This window comes from Chiloscyllium plagiosum, chromosome 3 (genome assembly GCF_004010195.1).
Source record: "Chiloscyllium plagiosum isolate BGI_BamShark_2017 chromosome 3, ASM401019v2, whole genome shotgun sequence".
Taxonomy (NCBI): Eukaryota; Metazoa; Chordata; class Chondrichthyes; order Orectolobiformes; family Hemiscylliidae; genus Chiloscyllium; species Chiloscyllium plagiosum.
Genome location: NC_057712.1, coordinates 43,289,259 through 43,308,927, shown reverse-complemented (window position 1 = coordinate 43,308,927; position 19,669 = coordinate 43,289,259). Strand labels below are relative to the sequence as shown.

General features: G+C 38.8%; 1 protein-coding gene across 3 annotated transcripts in view; it reads left to right on the top strand.

Moving 5' to 3' along the window:
- Positions 1 to 18,686, top strand: part of rab23 (RAB23, member RAS oncogene family) — a 32,186-nt gene extending 13,500 nt beyond the window's left edge. For all 3 annotated transcript variants that reach the window (XM_043681381.1, XM_043681400.1, XM_043681390.1), the window contains exons 3-7: positions 1,740 to 1,825; positions 3,032 to 3,188; positions 6,364 to 6,446; positions 9,825 to 9,917; positions 11,964 to 18,686. In XM_043681381.1, coding sequence (XP_043537316.1) covers positions 1,740 to 1,825; positions 3,032 to 3,188; positions 6,364 to 6,446; positions 9,825 to 9,917; positions 11,964 to 12,103 — 559 coding nt within the window. In that variant the 3' untranslated portion in view covers positions 12,104 to 18,686. The remainder of the gene's footprint in view (positions 1 to 1,739; positions 1,826 to 3,031; positions 3,189 to 6,363; positions 6,447 to 9,824; positions 9,918 to 11,963) is intronic.
- Positions 18,687 to 19,669: the final 983 nt, after the last annotated feature.

The window sequence follows — 19,669 nt, the reverse complement described above, 5'->3', positions numbered from 1 at the left end:
TATTGAGACTTAGACATGGCATTCAGTGTAGCCCAGATAATTGAGGATGGACCGTGACTGTAGAACAACATGCTGCGAGATCAGGTGGATGCTTTTGATACAGAAGGGAAAAGGGGAAAAAAAAATCTTTGGAAAGAATAGAATAATATTTCAGGACAGATGTGATGTAGGGAAACTGGGGGGAAAAAAAATCTGTCTAGAAAACATGCAAAACTTTAAATACCCAGAAAAACCCCAGCAGTTTCTGAAAGTTGGTGTCAGTCAGTAGTTTTGCTTCCCTTTGAATCTTCAATTTAAATTCATACTTAAAGGATGACCTCCTTCCTCTTGCCTGAGCAACTGACGTGTTATTATTTCAGCAAATCTATTCTTTGTTTCTGATGGATATTGGGCCCCAGTATAGAAATGGCAGCATTGTGGCAGGCAGTTAACACTGTTCCTCCAGGAAATGAAGGGAACACCTTTCTCAAGGAAGGATGGGTGTGAATATCGCAGTGTTTTAGAAGAAGGGACACTGATTTGCTTGGTGCTAAAATGATTTATTAGATCAGAGGGGTACTTTACAAGTGCGCACAGTTTGTGATATAACTGACTTAGAAATCCATTTGATTTGCTGAGGATAACAATACTAAAATATCATCTGTCTCAGAATTGATATACAATACAATGCTTTCTAAACATATAAATGTATGAAACACTACAACTTCCAATAAATTCATATTTTGACTTATTTTAAAAATTATTTTTTTCATAATCATTGGAATAGTCAAAAGTGCTTCTCATTATTTAAAATATTTTCAAAGCTATTGTGTGGGGAAAATTGGTCAATAGTTTGTACACAGCAAGATCCCATCACATTGAATGAAATTATTGACTAGCTTTTTTTGGTTTAGTTTAGGAAAAACTGTGACCTTGGGCTCTGAAGAACTCATTTGCATTGTGAGCAGTGCCTTTGCAGAATTTTTAAACTTGACTTGAGCCTTGGTTTGTTTAATACCTGATCTGAAAGGCAGGTTCTCTGACAGTACAGCATTACTTCAGTACTACATCAGCCTAGATGAGATGTTTGAGGTCAGGGGTGTGACTTCAACCTACAGTCTACAAAGTCATGTTTGTAACTGAACTTAATTGATGAGTAGTAAAATGTTTAGTTAGCAATGATAGTGTTACAAGTTTCAAAATGTTACATTGTAGGTGGAAGTTTCTCACCTGAATTGTTGGAGAGAAAGTTGAAGAATTATTCACTTGGGTTCATTTATACATCTGCCAGCAGTTGGCAGAGTTTATTTTTACCTACCCTCTGAGCAAAAGAACAATTTACACAGAGATCTTTAGAAGAGATGCAATAAAATGGTTGACGTGAGCAAATTGCATTTCACAAACAACCCTATAATAAAGCATCAGCTACTAATTAAATAGAAATGTTCCACTTGCCGGTAATTACTCTAAGTGTGATTTAAGCATGAGTTCTTTATGTATTATCTTTTGAAAGCGGCCACTATAACAAGCAGCCACGATAACATTGAAGCAAATGATAGGCAGTCGTAAAATACCAGTCTCTGTGATAACTGTTCTGGTTGATGCTGAACAGCTGTGGTTTAGCTCTAAACTGAGTAAATGTAGTAAGCTGTCTGTAATTAAGCACAATAAATGCTGGATTAAATGTACAGTACAGCAGTCACAAATTAAGCGTTTCCAAGGCACATGATTTGATCTGAAGTTTTGCATTTACCTTTCAGAGTTAATGATGAAGACGTCAGATTAATGTTGTGGGATACAGCAGGGCAAGAGGAGTTTGATGCTATTACAAAAGCCTACTATAGAGGTAATCTAGTGAATCTCTGCTCGTTTGTCTTCTGATTTAGGTATTCAAACCTGTTACAGAATCCTGGGTGAAACTAAATGTTTTCTGATTTAACCTAAATGGAAGATTCAAAAGGGCATTCTATAAATATGCAATGTGAAATTGCAAGTTGCACATCTTTAATACAGACAGATTAACAATATATCATTCTGATCATGAAGACTAATAATTAATCTGTTGCATGCTAACAACTGCGCAGATTCACTAACACCGTGCCAAAAAACACTAAAAGCCAGAAAAATAGCAAACAAATAACAAATCATTTCGATATCTGAACATTGCTTCTTAGGCTAACTTTGGCAAATGGGTGTTTTAATTCCACTATCTTGCATTCCCAGCAATCAAAGGAATGACACTTAGTTGGCCTTTTGCTATAGTCTCAAGAAATTTTCAGCACTGATATATGCGGAGTAAACCCCATTTCTGAGCTGAGATTAACAACCATTACACCATGGTCAAGAAAGATTTGCCAGAAAAGTTATTTGGTGACTCTCTTCTATATTTTACGGGCGGCACGGTGGCACAGTTGTTAGCACTGCTGCCTCACAGTGCCAGAGACCCGGGTTCAATTCCCGCCTCAGGCAAGTGTCTGTGTGGAGTTTGCACATTCTCCCCGTGCTAAATTGCCCATAGTGTTAAGTGAAGGGATACATGTAGGGGAATGGGTCTGGGTGGGTTGCTCTTCGGAGGGTCGGTGTGGACTTGTTGGGCCGAACAGCCTGTTTCCACACTGTAAGTATTCTAATCATATCACTGTTTGGAGGATTTCTTGAAGATAAATGGAACAGGTTGTGTATTTTTCACCAACATAGGTCTTATTCTGGTTTTAAGTGGTTGTTTTTGTACTGAAATATGCCAGTGCATAACAATAACGTTATGTATCGCAGTGGCTATAATAAAACAAAAGATCTGCAGATGCTAAAGATGTGAAATAACCAAACTGTTGGAAAAACTCAGCTGGTCTGCCAGAATCAAGGAAAGCAGCATTAATGTTTCAAGTCCAGTGAACGTCTGAAGAAGGGTCACTGGATTCATAATGTTAACTGAGCTGGTCTGGCATATCTGTGGAGAGAAAAGAGCTTCTCCAGCAATTTTTGTTTGTTAAAATGTTCAGGAGGAAAGTGATAGTTGCTATTTTAATTCAGAAATTTTTGTGCCTTATCACAGGTGCTCAGGCGTGTGTGCTGGTGTTTTCCACAACAGACAGAGATTCCTATGAGGCTATACCAAGCTGGAAAGAGAAGGTTGAAGCTGAAGTCGGAGACATCCCTACAGTCCTGGTACAGAACAAAATAGACCTCCTGGACGAAACTGTACTTAAAAAGTATGTCTAAAATAGATTTATTTAACTTAGGTTGACTGATTTGCTTGTATAGTTATATTTCAGACTCCTCAATAACTAAAGAACTTAAAGTTGTGTTTATGTAGCACTTTTAACATAAAATGACCAAAGCCACTTCTCAAGATTTGGCACTGACCTTACCCAAAGTGGTTTTAATGAACCTCTTAAAAGATGAAAGTGTGATGGAGAGGTTGAGGGAGGGAATTCTAGATCTCAGGTGCAAGATAGCTTATAGGTGCAGGTATTGGTGCTGGAATTGAAGAAAATTTTCAAAATTCAAAAGGCCAGCATTGGAGGAAATCCATGACAGCATTTCTGCAGAGATGGGAACTTGAGGCTAGCAGTGTTGGAAAGTGGCCTTTGAAAGGTGAAGGGGAAAATAAAATTATGCAGAATTGCAGGTTATGATGAAATGTGTCATTTACACCTATACACACAGAATTCTGCTCGCTCATAGAATGTTTTTCATCTATCATGTGGGATTCCTACTTTGAAGGGAGACAATGGTAAGTGATAATGTCACAAGACTTACAAGCTAGGCTAATGCTCTAGGGATGTGGGTTCCAGTCTCACCATGACCAATGATGCATGAACCTATCATTATAATGTAAAAACTAATCTGGTTCAACTAATTCCTTCAGGGGAAAGAAATGTACCATCCTTACATGATTGGTCTGCATATACCTCCAGACCCACTGTAATAAAGGCCATTCAGTTCAAGGGTAATCAGCAATGTGCAACAAATGCTGGCCTTGCCCACATCCAATGGGAAAAAATGATTTGGCTTTCAACTGCTTCAGTTAAAAGTTTAAATGCAGTTTTTAAACAGTCCCTTCTTAAAACTTTACTGATCCAGGTGCAGAGGTTGAAATTCAAGTCAGAAACAAATAAGGAACAGGAGCTGGCTTTTCAGCCTCAAGTCTACTCTGCAATTTTGTAATACCATGGTTGGTCTGATTATAACTTCTAATCCATATTCTTGCCTAAGCCTGATAACCTTTTATCCTTGCTTATCAAGAATTTATACCTCTGCCTTACGAATATTCAAAGACTCAATCAAACTCAGACAAATTTGCATGCAATTTTAAAACTGGGAAGACTATAATAGTTGGAGATGAGAGTCTTGATCCTGATTTATGAATTGTTTTCGTTATGGGGGAATTTTAGATCAGCGAACAGTGGAAAGTGCTGTTTTAAGCCATCTGGCGAACACAGCAGAAAAGAAATTTCATTTGGCTTTTGTGACAGGTTTCACTGAACAGAATTCCATTCTCATGTTTGCTCATTTTACAATACACACATACAAGGGAAAGATAGGAGTTTCAACGGCGGTGGATCAAATCTCAGGAGAGCAGAAGGGATTACTAAATGCCTTGCTAAGTATATTGTGGAAGACCATTGATTCTTTGCAATAGGAACCTATGTGAATTCAACATCTAACAGGAGAATAGCAGAACAATGTAAGATGGTAGAGAGAAAAAAATTGCAGACTAACAAAGATCATTTTGATTAAAGATGTAAATAGGCATCGGTGCACTGAGTATTATGATCTTTAAGACTGCCAGCTTTATTAATAGCCTGGCTAGAAGCCAATAAGCTTTTTGTTTAAAGTAGATAAAGTTTGAGATCCTCGGTACCTACTAAGAATAAAGCCGCAAGATTCCTCAGTTTTGAAGTATCAAAATAAATGTTACCATGCAAAGTTAGACGATTAAAACAATTTACAACATACATAACTGTTCTGAAGGAAAAATATCAGACATGGAACCATTAACTGTTTTTATCCACACAGATATTGCCAGACCTGTTGAGTTTCTCCAGCAAATTTCTTTCAAATTTCCAGCATCAATACTATTTTATTTTTTAATAAAATATAAATAAAAGTGTTAATCTCACTTCCAGAATTAATTTGAGGTAAATTTGGCTGCTGGACAAACTGTTTGTTTAGCAACTCCTTGAGGCACCTCAAACAGAAAATAAGGTCAAAAAGGATACCACAAATCTCTCCGCAGACCTCAGTGAGATTGTGGTTCTTAAAATCCCATTAAACTTTTACAAGGGATTCTAATTCTTCAACTTCAAAGATCTGGCTTTAAAACTCCTTCAAAGCTTGCTCCATCATGGACTACTTCAGTGATTGCTCACATTCTGGTTATTAGCTGTCCACTCCTGATGCTACACAAGCATGGGTTCTTGATACTACCCTCCAACACAACCTCATGTGAACAAATCAAGCTTTTCCACAGTCAACTTGCTTTGCTAAGCTGGTACTACCAATTTTCTCCAAGCTCCAGTTTTTCTCAACAGGGCCAAGCAAATAATGTTTGTAGGCTTACGTTGCTCCCTTTCTTGGCTGCAGAATTATTGATAACCCATAAGTTTCTTCCAAACTCCCACAACTTTGAGACAGTTCCTGGGGCATGTCCTGAGTCCTAACTCCAACACTATGCTGCATCTGTTGGCTTCCAGGGAAACATGGGACCTGCTACATTAGCACTCTTTTCATGCTTTCAAGACTCTTCTCCCTGCTGCTGACCACTTTATTTTCAAGCCCGTCCTATAGCTTACCTTTAATAGTTTTTGTGGGTCTCAGGGTCTAGTTCTTGCGTCGGTGCCAGTCCTGCAATCTCCCTTTGCACAACTCCCAACTCTACATTCATAGTCCTGATTACTGGGTTGTTTAATTGTCCATAGTGTCCAGGGATGTGCAGGCTCGGTGGATTAGCCATGAGAAACACAGGCTACTGACATGAATAGATCAATCAGCCTCTTCGTTCCACTGTTCAGTGAGAAAGTGGCTGTTCCTGTGTGTAAGCTGTTTTTGTAACTCTTCATATCTAAAATAAATCTATCTACCTCAGCTTCATAACTTTCAATTGATCCCCAATTTCAACTGCATGTTTGGGTGGTGGTGGGAAAAAATAGTTAAGATCTCCACCACCATTTATGTGAGCAGTGCTTGTTAACATCAGCAACCTGTGCAGAGGAAAATGTGTGGAGGAAGAAGGAGGATTGCTTTTGTTAACAAATTTACAGAATCACTGTAAAACATTGTGCATTGATGTAGGACTGTGGTAACTGGTACTCCAAATTGCTAAGCTGTTTCTTTGCAAAGGGCAACGCTAATCTTTGTATTTCCTTTGGTTTTGAAATATAGCGAAGAAGCAGAAGCCCTAGCTAAAAAGCTGAAGCTTCGGTTTTATCGAGCTTCTGTGAAGGAGGATCTCAATGTCAATGAAGGTGAGCCTACTGAGTGAATGATGCCTGTCTAATTTTGTATTTTGTTCATAACTTTAATATGTATAATTAGTTGTCATTAAAGATAATAGCCTTGGTGATATTGAAGCTGTCCAACCATTAGCCTGTGTTAAAGAATCTCCTCTCCATTCTAACTGTTATGTTCACATCCTTCCACAGGAGCTCTTCTCCCTCTCGCGCTCCCTCTCGCGCTCCCTCTCGCGCTCCCTCTCGCGCTCCCTCTCGCGCTCCCTCTCCCCTGGAAACGGCGTCCCTCCATTGATAGCCATGCCTGCAGTCTAGACCCTAGGTTCAGGAATTCTTAATTCTGTCAGTTGCCCCGATCTACTTTCCTCCATTAAAGCTTTATGAAGTTAGATCTTTGACCAAGTTGTCCAAGTGTGTCTTTTATTGGCTTGGCATCAGATAACAGTCCTGTGAAGCACCTTGAATCTGAATAAAAACTCCAAAGTGCTATGTAAGTGTAAAAACTGTTATAGTTTACCATAGTAGACGCTGTAAAACCTATTAACGTCATTCTCTGGAGTTTGAGTTGAACAGTGAGAGTGTATTGCCTTTGACTCATAGGCATTGAGGGTTCCAGTGCAGTCCAAATGGTTAGGCGATACTGTTATGATCCCAGCTAATGTTGACACTAGATCCTAGACTGAAATCTGGCTTGATAAGTCATGTTTTGTTTTTGATTTTCTTTTATAATAAGGTGGCCTTTGCTGAAATGCAAGCATACAATAGTCTATATTTGGTTTTAAAAGTAAACAGTTTATTATGCAAAAGAAAAGATAAAAGGGAATAAATCAAGCTATTTATACTCAACACATTTAATTTTGAAAGACTAAAAGTATAATCGCATCCATCTTAATAGCAATAATTCAGTGCCCATCTTTTCTCACAAAAAGGTCGGGATAGTTGTTCACATGTTTGTAGATTTCATTGTTTGGATACATTTGCAAAAACTATGTGTAATTTTGAGATACTTAGAATTGTACAGCATGGAAACGGACCCTTCGGTCCAACCAGTCCATGCTGAACATATTCCGAAACTATAGTAGTCCGACCTGCCTGCTCCTGGTCCATAACTTCCAAACCTTTCTTAATCATGTACTTATCCAAATTTCTTTTAAACGTTGTAATAGTATCCACATCCACCACTTCTTCTAGAAGTTCATTCCATACACTAATCATTCTTTGTAAAAATAAAATTGCCTCTCATGTCTTTTATAAATGTGTCTCCTTAAAAATGTGACCTCTAACCTTGAAATCCCCCATCCTAGGGAAAAGACCACCACCATTTACCTAATCTATACTCCTTATAAAAATTATAAGGTCACTCTTAACCTCCTACACTCCTGTGAAATGAGTCCCAGCCCATCCAGACTTTCTTTTTAACTCAAACCTTCCACACCCAGCAACATCCTAGTAAATCTCTTTTGAACTCTCTCCAGATTAATAATGTGCTTCCTATAACTGCGCGACCAGAACTTGACTCCGTATTCCAGAAGAGGCCTCACCAATGTTGTGTACAACCTCAGTATGCATTCCCAACTCTTACACTTAAAGGACTGAGCAATGAAGGGAAGTGTATCAAATGCCTTTTAATCACCTTGTCTATATATGAAGCAAACTTTAAAGAATTATGTACCTGAACCCCTAGGTCCTTCTGTTCTACAACATTACCCAAGGCCCTCCCATTAATTGCAAACGCCCCACCTTTGTTTGTTTGTACCCAAATGCAATACCTTGCATTTATCCAGATTGATCTCCATCTGCTATATTTCAGCCCATTGACCCATTTCATTGAGATCCCTTTGTAATCTTAGAAAACCTTCTTCACTCTACTATGCCATCAATTTTGGTGTCGTCCACAAACTTAATTACCATGCCTTCTATATTGTCATCCAAATCATTAATATAAATGACAAACACAAGAGGACTCTGAACTAATCCCTGTGGAACACCAAAAGTGACAGACTTCCAGTCCAAAAAGTAAACCTCCTCCACCGCTGTCTCCTGCCATTAGGCCAATTGTGTACCTAATTGGCAAAGCTCACCCTGAATCTCATGTGGCCTAACTTTACTAATTAGACTACCATTGTTGAACTATGGGTTGATGCCATGCGTCTCTTCATTCAGAAGAAAATTGCATGATGCCACATGTTAAACATGGAAGCTCGCTTCAAACCAGTGGTTCAAATTTTGTGCACAGTGTACTGTCAAAATCAAAGAAACAATGTTTATCTTAATCATTATTAAAACAAAAATACTTAGCTCTCCTGTTCTGCTACTTATTGATCAGTTTGTCTCCCACATTAATTCTGTCTCCCGAGGAGTGCGATTTGTAACAATTAATGTTCGAGACATTAAAGCAACTTCTCACCTTAACCACCCCAGAACTAATCAGTGATTGAATGTTAAATGTGACCAGGCAACCTATAGCTATATCTTGTTTTGTGCGAAGCACAGGTGACATTTCTGAAATGCCAACAGGCCTGCAGTATTTAGCTAAAAAAGTTATTTATTTGATGTCTTCAATTCCAGAAATTTGCCACCTTGATTCAAATTGTTTTGGGGACCTTTCTTGTTGCATATTGTTTTACATAATATTTGTTGGCAGCATAAAATCATACAGCACAGAAACAGTCCATTGGACCTGTGCCTCTCTGTGTAAGAGTTAGTCAATCCAACTCTGTGTTCCTTGCCTGTTAACCTGCAAATGTGTCTCATTATTTAATGGGTATTAATTGTGGTCCTCCCAATTTTGTTTTTGTATGGACAGTGTTGCAGCTTATTTACTGACTTTGTTTGTACAGATTTATTGACTATTTCATGAGGGATACATGGTTGTTTTGGGTGTCAGTGGTCTGGGACACGTTTACTGGATTGGTTCAGTACCTGGAAAATCCGAGAGAAGGGAATATCAAAATGGATTACATCCGCTCTTGAATTGAACAGTGATTGGGGAGTTGTGGCCAAGTGGAGAGTTTTATCCACTGTTGCTAAAACCCAACCCATTTTTCAGCTCTGTTATTAACAGAGCATCAGAGAAGAAGGTTAGAGATAATGGGATGAATGGCATTGACCCTCTTTGAAATGTGTATCTGTTCCCACTGATGTTTTGTTGCCATTCATTGAGAGTAGCTATTTTTCAGTGTGAGAAGATTTGTTTCAGGTATATTGAAATCTGCAGAAATAATCTGTTATTGAAACTAATTACATTTTAACGTTTGTTGAAACAGATATTGTTTCAATGTCATTAGTTGAAGTGCTTTCATTGTCACAATAGACACAGTGTATTCAATAGTGACTTGAGGAAATGTACACAATGGTGGGAAGAGCAAAGTTCAAGTTATTTTGTGTCCACAGTTTTCAAGTATCTGGCTGAGAAGTATCTTCAGCGACTCAAACAGCATACTACTGAAGAACAGGAACAAGTACATGTGACAAGCAATCGCATAGGTAATTTGTACCTCATTAATCCATACAGATATTCCTGAGTTGAGTATATAAAACCTGAAAGCCTTGAATGCCTTGTTCATTTGTGCTGTCAAAACGCTTCAGAGTTGAAAAGAAGCCAGATGCTGCAGGAAATGAGACAAAAGTATTTTATGTAGAAAACAAACTCAAGTCTAGGGATGGAAGTCTGCTCTTGATATTGATTGTCAGGATTCGATACAAAACACTCCAGTTTCTTGTGGCAGTTTCCTATGATGAAAACTGTACCCCCAGGAAATAGCTAACCCACATTTTTCTCTCCCACGAACTCCCTCCTGCACCATGGCATTTTGTTGATCTTTGACCTATTCAGTGGCTTGCTTGTCTTTTCTCTTTGCGATCCCCTTATTCCCTACAAATCTCTGTAGTTCACCTTAACTGTTTCTCTAGGAACAAGTCCCACCTCTTCACTTTGTGGCATGGTTGTTCACTGTCAGGTGTGAATGGTTTATCTTGAGCAATAAAGGGTGATTTGAATTTGGTTACCATCTTGCAGATGCTCAGCATGTCCTATAGCACTTCACAATGAAGTACCTATTGAAACATAATCACTAATATGACATTTTTTTTAAAAAGCCAATTTGCTTATAGTAAGATTCTGTACACACCAATGCCATAGTTTCTGGATTGGATCGCATAAGCTTGTGACTCAGAGGTCAGATGCCATTGAGCGTATCCCAGCTGACACAATTACCAATCTTCTCCCCTTGTGTAGCCAAGTTAATCAATTTTGTACTATCTCCAAGATTTCTAAATTTTAACTCACTACGAAAGAAAAACAATTGCTCTGTGCTCTTGCACATTATAGCAAGAGGATAAAGGACAGCATTCTGTGATTTTCATTGTCTGAGTGTGACCTGCTTATGTACAGCACAGTCAAATACACTGGAGACAGCCACCTGGATGTGTCCCTATTCTGCTTCAAGGGAACATTGTAGATGAGGCCTTGGTTTAAGATCTCATCTGATAGACTAAACTTCAGTACAGTGGCTGTCACACTGTTGTACTGGATTGTCAGCCTATGTTTGTATCTCATCTCAAGTGGAGGTTGAATCCATGATCTGACTCTAAGGCAAGAGTGCCACCCAATGAAACCCTGGTTGTGATGGATCTTTATGACAGCAGTCCTACCTGAGTGATGTATAACTTGGCAAGTAATCATTGAAAGCAAATGGTTTTGGTTCTGTGCCACAGCTTGTCTAAACCAGTGGACCTGTCCATCTTCCTTCCCACCTAACAGCTCCACCCTCTGCTCTGACCTATCACCATCAAGCTCCACCTTCATCTACCCCGTCCCCCTCACGGCCTCACACTCTCGATGAATGCCTTGTGTCCAAAACGTCGAATGTCCTTCCCCTTGGATGCTGCCTGACCTGCTGTGCTTTTCCAGCACCACATCTTTTGACTCTGACTCTCGAGGATCTGCAGTCCTCACTTTCTCTGTATCCGTTTCCTGTCATGTAGAAATCTTCTGAAAACTGGCTGCAACAGGGACACACAGGGCCAGTAGTCCCCTTCAGACTTCATGGCAGATTGTCAGTCTCATTAATACTACCAGAATATTGTAGACCTCTGACATATCATGCAGCAGCAATTGTTGTGTCAAGCAGTGGCACAGGAAGCAAGTTGGTGTTTAGCTCCCATTAGCATGATAGAGAGATCCCTTTTGTGGGAATGCGAAACATTGAATATATTGAATTTGAACTAGTTTGCGGGATATGACCATTGCTGACTAGACCAATGTTTATCACCCATCCCAATTGTTCAAGGAAACACCACCTGCTTTCTCCTGGAGAGCTGACTGACATTTTTTGTGTTGATGGATACATTGCATCAGTTTCTTTTTTAAAAGAATCAATTTGGGGCTGAAGATAAATTTTACTGCAAGACTGTGCAAGTACAGTTTTAGATTCAATGTGAAATGAATGGGACAGTAAGAACTGCCATGCAGTGCTGTTAACTATAACTGCAAATTATCATGTAATCACTGAAATTCCCCTCTTCTCCCAGGAGTATTTAATACAGCTGGCGGCAGTCACTCTGGCCAGAATTCCAACATGATAAATGGTGGAGCAGTTATCAGCCTTCGGCCAAACAAGCAGAGGACCAAGAAGAGCAGAGGCCTTGGAGCCCGCTGTGGAAAACTCTAGCGGTCTCATAATATGTGCTGTCTGTGCAACTGTTGCGATCAGTAAGGGTTTTTAATTTGGACATTCTGACACTTCAGAGGTAGAGTATAATTACAGACACTCTAGTACTTGGCTGTCAACAACTAAGATAGTACAGAGGCTTTGAAAAGCAAATCATTCGGCCCAAAATTGGTTGAAGGTTGTGATAGTTTAAAAGTGGAACGATGCCTGTCTGTAAATGGGACATGTGACCACTGACTTGTCTGATTTACTGTCGCTATGTATGGATCAGATTGAAGATGTTAGGTTTGTTTACAAGTTATTCACGTTTTATTCCGAAAATCAATGTGCTCAAGTTGTGCAGCATTTCTGCATCCAGCCAGATCTACCGTATTATCTAAAAGGAAAGCAATCATGAATGCAGTATGATTTAATCTGTGAAAGCACTTCCTTCAAGTGAGAAAGTAGCCCAGTTACCAGGACCAAGAATCACCAGATCAAGCTTAAAATACTTAAGAGAATTTGCTATCACCCTTTTTTTAAGAAAAGCATTTTATTGAATTATGAAATTCTATTGTCATTTGAACAGATATAACAAAAACATTGCCATTTGTGCTTTACATTTGTGGTTATTAATTAATGGGACTAACTTCAGTGACCTGTGCAATATTTCAGTGTTGGATGCAGCTGAAGTAAGATATTTTTTCACTAGGAGTAGTGGGTTTTTTGGATGGTTTGATTTGATTGTACTGTTTAGATATGTTTTAAACAATTGGCATTTGGTATTTCAATGTTTGTAATCATACAATCGCTGTTTGTATACTAGAGACATTTTTTTACGGAACATTTGTCATCATGCCTGTTGACTGCTTGCATGTAAGTTTTTAAGTAATTATCTTCACAGGCCTTATTATTCAGACTGACATTTGCATGAGTGCCAAATCAGTACTACAACTATTGCCTTTGTCTTTCCTTGTTTCTGACAAGAATATAAGGCACCCCTACTAGGATTCTGAAATGAAAAGGTAAGTAGAGCCTACTGCAAGAGGCACTGTCTGGAGTTGCTTTACCTGACCACACTACTTTTATGCCATACTACGTGTCTAGAGATCACAATTTCCTGACTGCATGATTTTTATTTTTATTTTATGTGGATATAAACTCCCTGCCTGAGCTTTCTATTGTACTCCTTTACAACTGCTCACCTCTAGCAAGTAACAGCACTCAGTTGTTGAATTAAAGAGTATAGAATTGGTGAGCAGGAGGTGATGAACTGGCCCATCAAGCCTGCCTCCCTCTCATGATGGACAGGTTTCTTGATTGAACACTATTTTTCTCACACCTCTCCTCTCAGACATCCAATCACCTGGACAGATATTCCTGAAAACATATTCTTGGGAAATTCCTCTTCACCTTCCTCAAGCAATCAAAACTGGACTGGATAATGAGGTGGACCAATTGTTTCATATTTTTAAAATCTGGTTATTTAAGGCACTGCCAGGAAAGACACTTTGAATAAAACATCTTCCTCAGAGGTGATGTCAGGGGAATGAGATTGACTGACTGTGCTGCTCACTTTGTGGCACAACAGAGGTATTTCACAATGTGTTTCTCTTTTGCTTCTAGCCAGGAATGTTCTTTGTTAATATAGCTGAAATGAAAAACACCAATGAATTATTCTGCTATTCACACAGTACTGACAGGTTAAGCATTTACATTAAAGTAAGTCAAACTAAAATATAATCTTAGATTTCTCTACGCACAGACCGACTGGTCATCCGTGCTTTTCTATTGCTGTTTACAATAAGTAGCATTTTCACTTTTAAAATGGGTAGAATTTTTTGAGATTTGCAGTATACTAACACTCACCAAAGGAATGTGCATTGGTTGTCCCTTAGGATCAAATGGTTAATTATGAAATACTTAGCTGCCATTTTCTTCTAAAGAATTTTACGACAAGAAGCAGACCAGTTAGGCCAACCGATTCTTGCTAGTGTTCATGTTACAAACAACCAACAACACTCCCAAGAAGTACCATTCACTACTGAATTTAGGTTTTCTAATAGATTTTTATGATCAAAAAGGTATTTTGTGTGCATGTATGTATAACATTGTCAGCTGAGGTTTAATACAGGTTGTTTTAAAGCCAGTCTTATGCAGTGTTCCAGAGTGTGGCGTTTTTGTAGTTTTGAACTTCTTAGCTGTGCTTCTGGTTTATGAGTCATGTGTGTACAGTTGTTCAAGGACCAATAACACATGCAAATGAGGAGAAGGGGCAAAGTGCAAATGCTGGGCATATGAAATGAAGTACACACCAAGTTGTTAAATGTTGGCCCTGCCATTGAGCTGTGACTGAATAATATTTACATTTTGTAAAAGTTGTTGCTTGCAAGTGGAAGGTTGAGATTCGGTCCATTTTGGATGAAGAATCCAATCTGTGAGGTTTAGACAGATCTTTCTTTGTGTCGATACCCCCTACTGTTTCCAAGATTTTTTTTGTTTGATTTTGAAGGCTAGTTCTTCTCAATATACATTCCCTGATGTATATGTCCTTGCAGGAAAAATCTAAGAACACAGCCTGAGTTTGTCCATGATCGTCCAACAACAGGCACCATGCTCGGAAGAGTACATAAGGCATATTAGCCCTTGTTTCTGTTGTCGTGCTAAAATATTTTGTATGATTTTGTTTACTTTACTGTTACATATCATTAATTGATGTAATTTTATTGGTGCCACAGCTGTGCCTTCCAGTTAATCATATAATATAGCATTAGAGGCCATTCAGCCTATTGTGCCTCTGCTAGCTCTTTCAATGAGTTACTTGTTAATTCCGGTCACCTATGAACATTTCCCTTGATCTGTGCCCCTTTTCAAATTGCATGATGCAAAACACTGCTGGCACAGTGCCTAGCCACTACTGGTCCACTCATCTAAACCCAAATGCACATTGGTCAATGTTGGGTGAAAGCACTGTCTGATAGGAGATCTGAGCGTTTTGACTAATCAGTCTGATTGCAGTGATACACAGAGATTGAATTTTGGAGCATGTAAAGAATGGGTGAATCCTAACCAGTTGCCTAATTCTGATCACTATGCAAGAGTTGTACGCTTGTGATAACACAATGTCTCAGCCTTACGAACCACCTTTACCCCCAACTGTGTGGGGAAAAGGGATTTGATGTTAGGATATGTGGAATGTGTTGCAATTGGGCAAGGATAAAACCCTTGTAAACAACTTATTTGTATTTGATCCCAGAGATTTTTTATTTCCTTTTAACTTTAACCTGATTAATTTCCAGGCACCTGTTTTTTGTATGTTCATTAACATATTCTCATCACTGCACTCTAAATCATTTCTCAAGTGCCTCATTTTTTTTCAGCTGAGCCCTTCATCCCATCAACTTTGGTCTTAAAAATCCTATGAAGACTAGATATTCACTCGGACAAAATCCCAGGAGTAGTTTACCACTAGGGCCAGTTGCCGGTCAGCTTGAAAGGTGAAATATATATAAGATATTGTGTGTTCTGTTGCCAGCTTCTATTCTCAGTAGCTGGAAATGGTTGTTTGAGTTTCAGTGTACAATTATTATAATATAGGCCAGGTGTCAACAGTCAGAGATGTTGTATACATCTGGCACTTATTCTATTATTAGTCCTTTTTTATAGGTTTTTTGTGATGCATTACTTATTCCTTTAGATCGCATGTCAGCTCTGGCTCAGTGGGTAGCACCCCCTTTTCTGAAACACAAAACTCCATGTTCAAGTTGTTCTCAATGTGTTAGCCCACAAATAAAGGCTGAGAGTCTAGTATAGTGCTGAAGAGCACTGCACTGTCAGATGCCATCTTTCAGCTGAGATCTTCAACCAAAATACCAATGGCTGCTTGGATGGATTACTACGGTACTACGGAAGAGCAGCGGAGTTGTCTCTGTTCTGACCAACATTCAGCATCCTAAAATGTAGCTTTTTTGTCTCTGTTCTTTCTAGCTCTTGCAGCATTTTACAATGTGCATTTCATATTCCACTTTAACATTCTTGCTGCTGCTCCCACCCCACAGGAATACATTGAACCAATTAAAATTAATATGAAGAGATTGTTTCACAAGCAGAAAGGTGAAGGTATTAAAGACGTGCTGACCTCTAGTTCTGAGTGTCGTTACCTTCTTTCATCTCTCTTTTTTCTCACACTCACTCACTCTCTCTTCCTCCTCCTCCTCAACCTCTCCCCTGCCCCCAATTACCCCACATGAATTTGGTTTAGAATGATTCATTCAGCCCATCATGAAAAACTATTTAATTGGTCCCAATCCATAATCTCCTATTAGTTCTGCAATATTTTTGAGCATTTATGTAACTTCCATTTGAGTTATTGAATCATCTTCCTCTGCACTTTGACATTTCCAGGTTATCATTAATATTCAAACTAAAATCTCTCACCCGTGGTCTTCTATCAAAGAGTTTAGATCTACCTCCTCTGGTTACTAACACTGTTTCCCTTGAAGACCTTTTTAAAAATTCATTCATGGGATGTGGGTGTTGCTAGCTGGACCAGCATTTATTGCCTATCCCTACTTGCCCTTAGATAGTGGTGAGCTGCATCCTTGAACTGTTGCAGTTTGTGTACTGTGGGTAGATTCACAATACTGTCAGAAAAGGGTATTCCAGGATTCTGACCCAGCGATACATTTCCAAGTCTGGATGCTGAGTGGCTTGGTGGGGAATTTGCAGACGGTGATGTTCTCATGTATATGCTGTATTTGTCCTTCCAGGTGGTGGTGGTCAGGGGTGTGGAAGGTACTGTCTAAGAATCTTTGATAAATTTTAGCAATACATCGTATAAATGATACACATTGCCACTAAACATAGGTAGTGGATGTTTGTGGATCTGATACCACTCAAGTGAGTTGCTTTGTCCTACATGGTTTCAGGTTTCTGGATTGTTGTTGCAGGTGCACTATCCAGGCAACGCTACTAACAAACTCCTGACTTGCCTCGTAGATGGTTGCACAAGTTTTTATTTTCTCTTTGGTTGTCTCATCAATACCTTCAAAGATATTATATTCTTTATTATGTCTTCCCTTAGCTTGTTCTGCTATATGAAATAATGGGGGGAAGGGGACACTGACTTTTAGTTCATTGCAGAACGTAAAAAACAAGTTACCTGGTCTTTGGTATTTATGTTCCATGTTAATTTTCTCTCACCCTCTCAATATACCTTTCTATTCCTTTCTCTTCTGTTTATCCAGGTGATGATGTTCCTCCTGAATTTTTTATTGCATTTGTCAGTGACAGATTTGTAAGCCTGTGTTTTGGTCTCTTTCCCCCTCCACTCCAACTCCCTACTAGTGGAGACATCTACGTGATTAAAATCATTTCCCAATCTCAGACCTCTATTGTGTCTCCCTCAGTAAAAGGCAAACAGAGAAACGTTCTTTGAAATGTAAAGAATTTGCTGACCTATTTACTTAGTGAGCTGATCAGAATTCCAAGGGAAAATAATGACCAAGGTCCAATGTTGGCACCTATTTGGAAAGAACAGTTAAAAGGATTAGAAGTGGAAAAATTATAGCTAATTGGCCTCTCTCCAATTTCTCTTCATTAATACTGCTAAAGTTGAGATCACTGAGCTGTGCATAGTGTAGCCCATTCTGACATGTTGCCCCTCATATACCCTGTATGAGAGTTGCTGTTTTCCTTGTTGAGTTACTATGGAGACACTTGAGCTCTTAACGGGGGACTCCAGACAGAAGTTGTACACCACTCCAAAATCTGCTTCACTAGATAATGCCATGCAATGATTTTATGCTATCCGCAAGGAACATCTCTTGAAATTTGCTCTTGAACATGTTGATTTTTGTAGTGATTTCAATTAATGGCCAATAGCATCATTTTGTAATTTCCAGCATGCAAATTGGAAACATGATATTCCTGATTTTACTTTTGCTAAAAACATCAAAATTGCATTTAATTCTGTTTTAAAATACTGCTTTCATGCAGAATATTTTGCAAAATTGGGGAAAGTTGAATAAATATATATACAATCCCAATAAATGAATGAATGAAACAGAATTGCTGCTATATAGGTCTTGCTAACTAACTCAATTCTATAAGCACTGTGTATTGCCTTGATATAAAGTTTTTTGAAGGTATGAACATTCTCAGTTGTTTTGTTCTAGTTTAGGATCAAGTCCAATTCTGCTTTTGCAAGGGGAAGCTGTGATGTGGTTTTCATAATTAGTTGCTGTATTGGCAATGGAGACAATTCACTTTGGCAATGTGATTTATGCTGATGTGATCACTCAGACATGTATGGAATGACTTTATCCACTTCCTCTGAAAGGCATATTGATATCCCCTAATATATCAGTCATTGCAAATTGGTTATTGGGCTTATACTTCCAGGTGTGTAATCTATTAGTTTTGTTGTATGGTGATTTATTTATGGTGTGTGTTATTCTTTCACTCTGACTGCTGATATGCATGTAAAAGCCTGTTATATAGTGCCACACTAAAATTAATCACAGTACAATTTTAGCAGTTTTTTAATTATATCTGCATAACAACATTAATAAAAAGAAACTCTAATTAAATTTGATGACTTTTGAATTCCTTGTGTCTACCAAACTCATTCAACCACTTGGTACCCAGGCTCGCTCTCCGATGATACAATGCCTTTGACTTCTTGACAGTGAGAAGTATCTCTCATCACATCTTTTGAGTTGCTTAGGGTGGATCAACGTTACTTATAAATAAACTAAGCTGTTTGAAGATCAGACTCTGCATAATATTATTGTGAACCATGACTAAAGCAGTTCACCAATTACTCCTAAAACCATGTTTATAATTTTACTCTCTCATCTGCACATTTTATAGAGCTTAGCTGCCAATTAGAAAATGGGAGAGTGCCGAAGCTTGTAGAAACTTGCTTTTTCTGCCTTTCATTGAATCACTGACGAAAAGGGAGACTTGTAGTGGCCAGTAGGGAAATGCTCAACGGACTTGTCACCTGAAAGAAGAAATCAATACTTTGTTCCATAAAAGCTGACATAAAACATAAGAAATAGGAGCAGGAGGAGGTCATCTGGCTCTTCGTGCCCCCTTCGGCATTCGGTAAGATCATGGCTTTTTTTTTCATGGCCTCCCTCTACTTACCCGCCCTCTCACTATAACCCTTAATTCCCTTACTGTTCAACAAAGTATTTATCTTGGCTTGAAAACTTTCACTGAGGAAGCCTCAACTACTTCACTGGGCAGGGAATTCCATAGATTCACAACCCTTTGAGTGAAGATGTTCCTTTTCCATTTAATACTAAATCTACTTGCCTTAATTTTGAGGCTATGCCCTCCTGTCCTAGTTTCACACACCAGTGGAAACATCCTCTCTACTTCTATCTATTCCCTTCATAATTTTATATGTTTCTACAAGATCCCTAATTCTTCTAAATTCCAATGAATATAATCCAAGTCTACTTGGTCTCTCCTCAAACCAACCCCCTCAATTCCAGAATCAACCTAGTGAACTTCCTCTGCACCCCCTCTAGTGTCAGTACATCCCTTCTCAAGTAAGGAGTCCAAAACCACATGCAG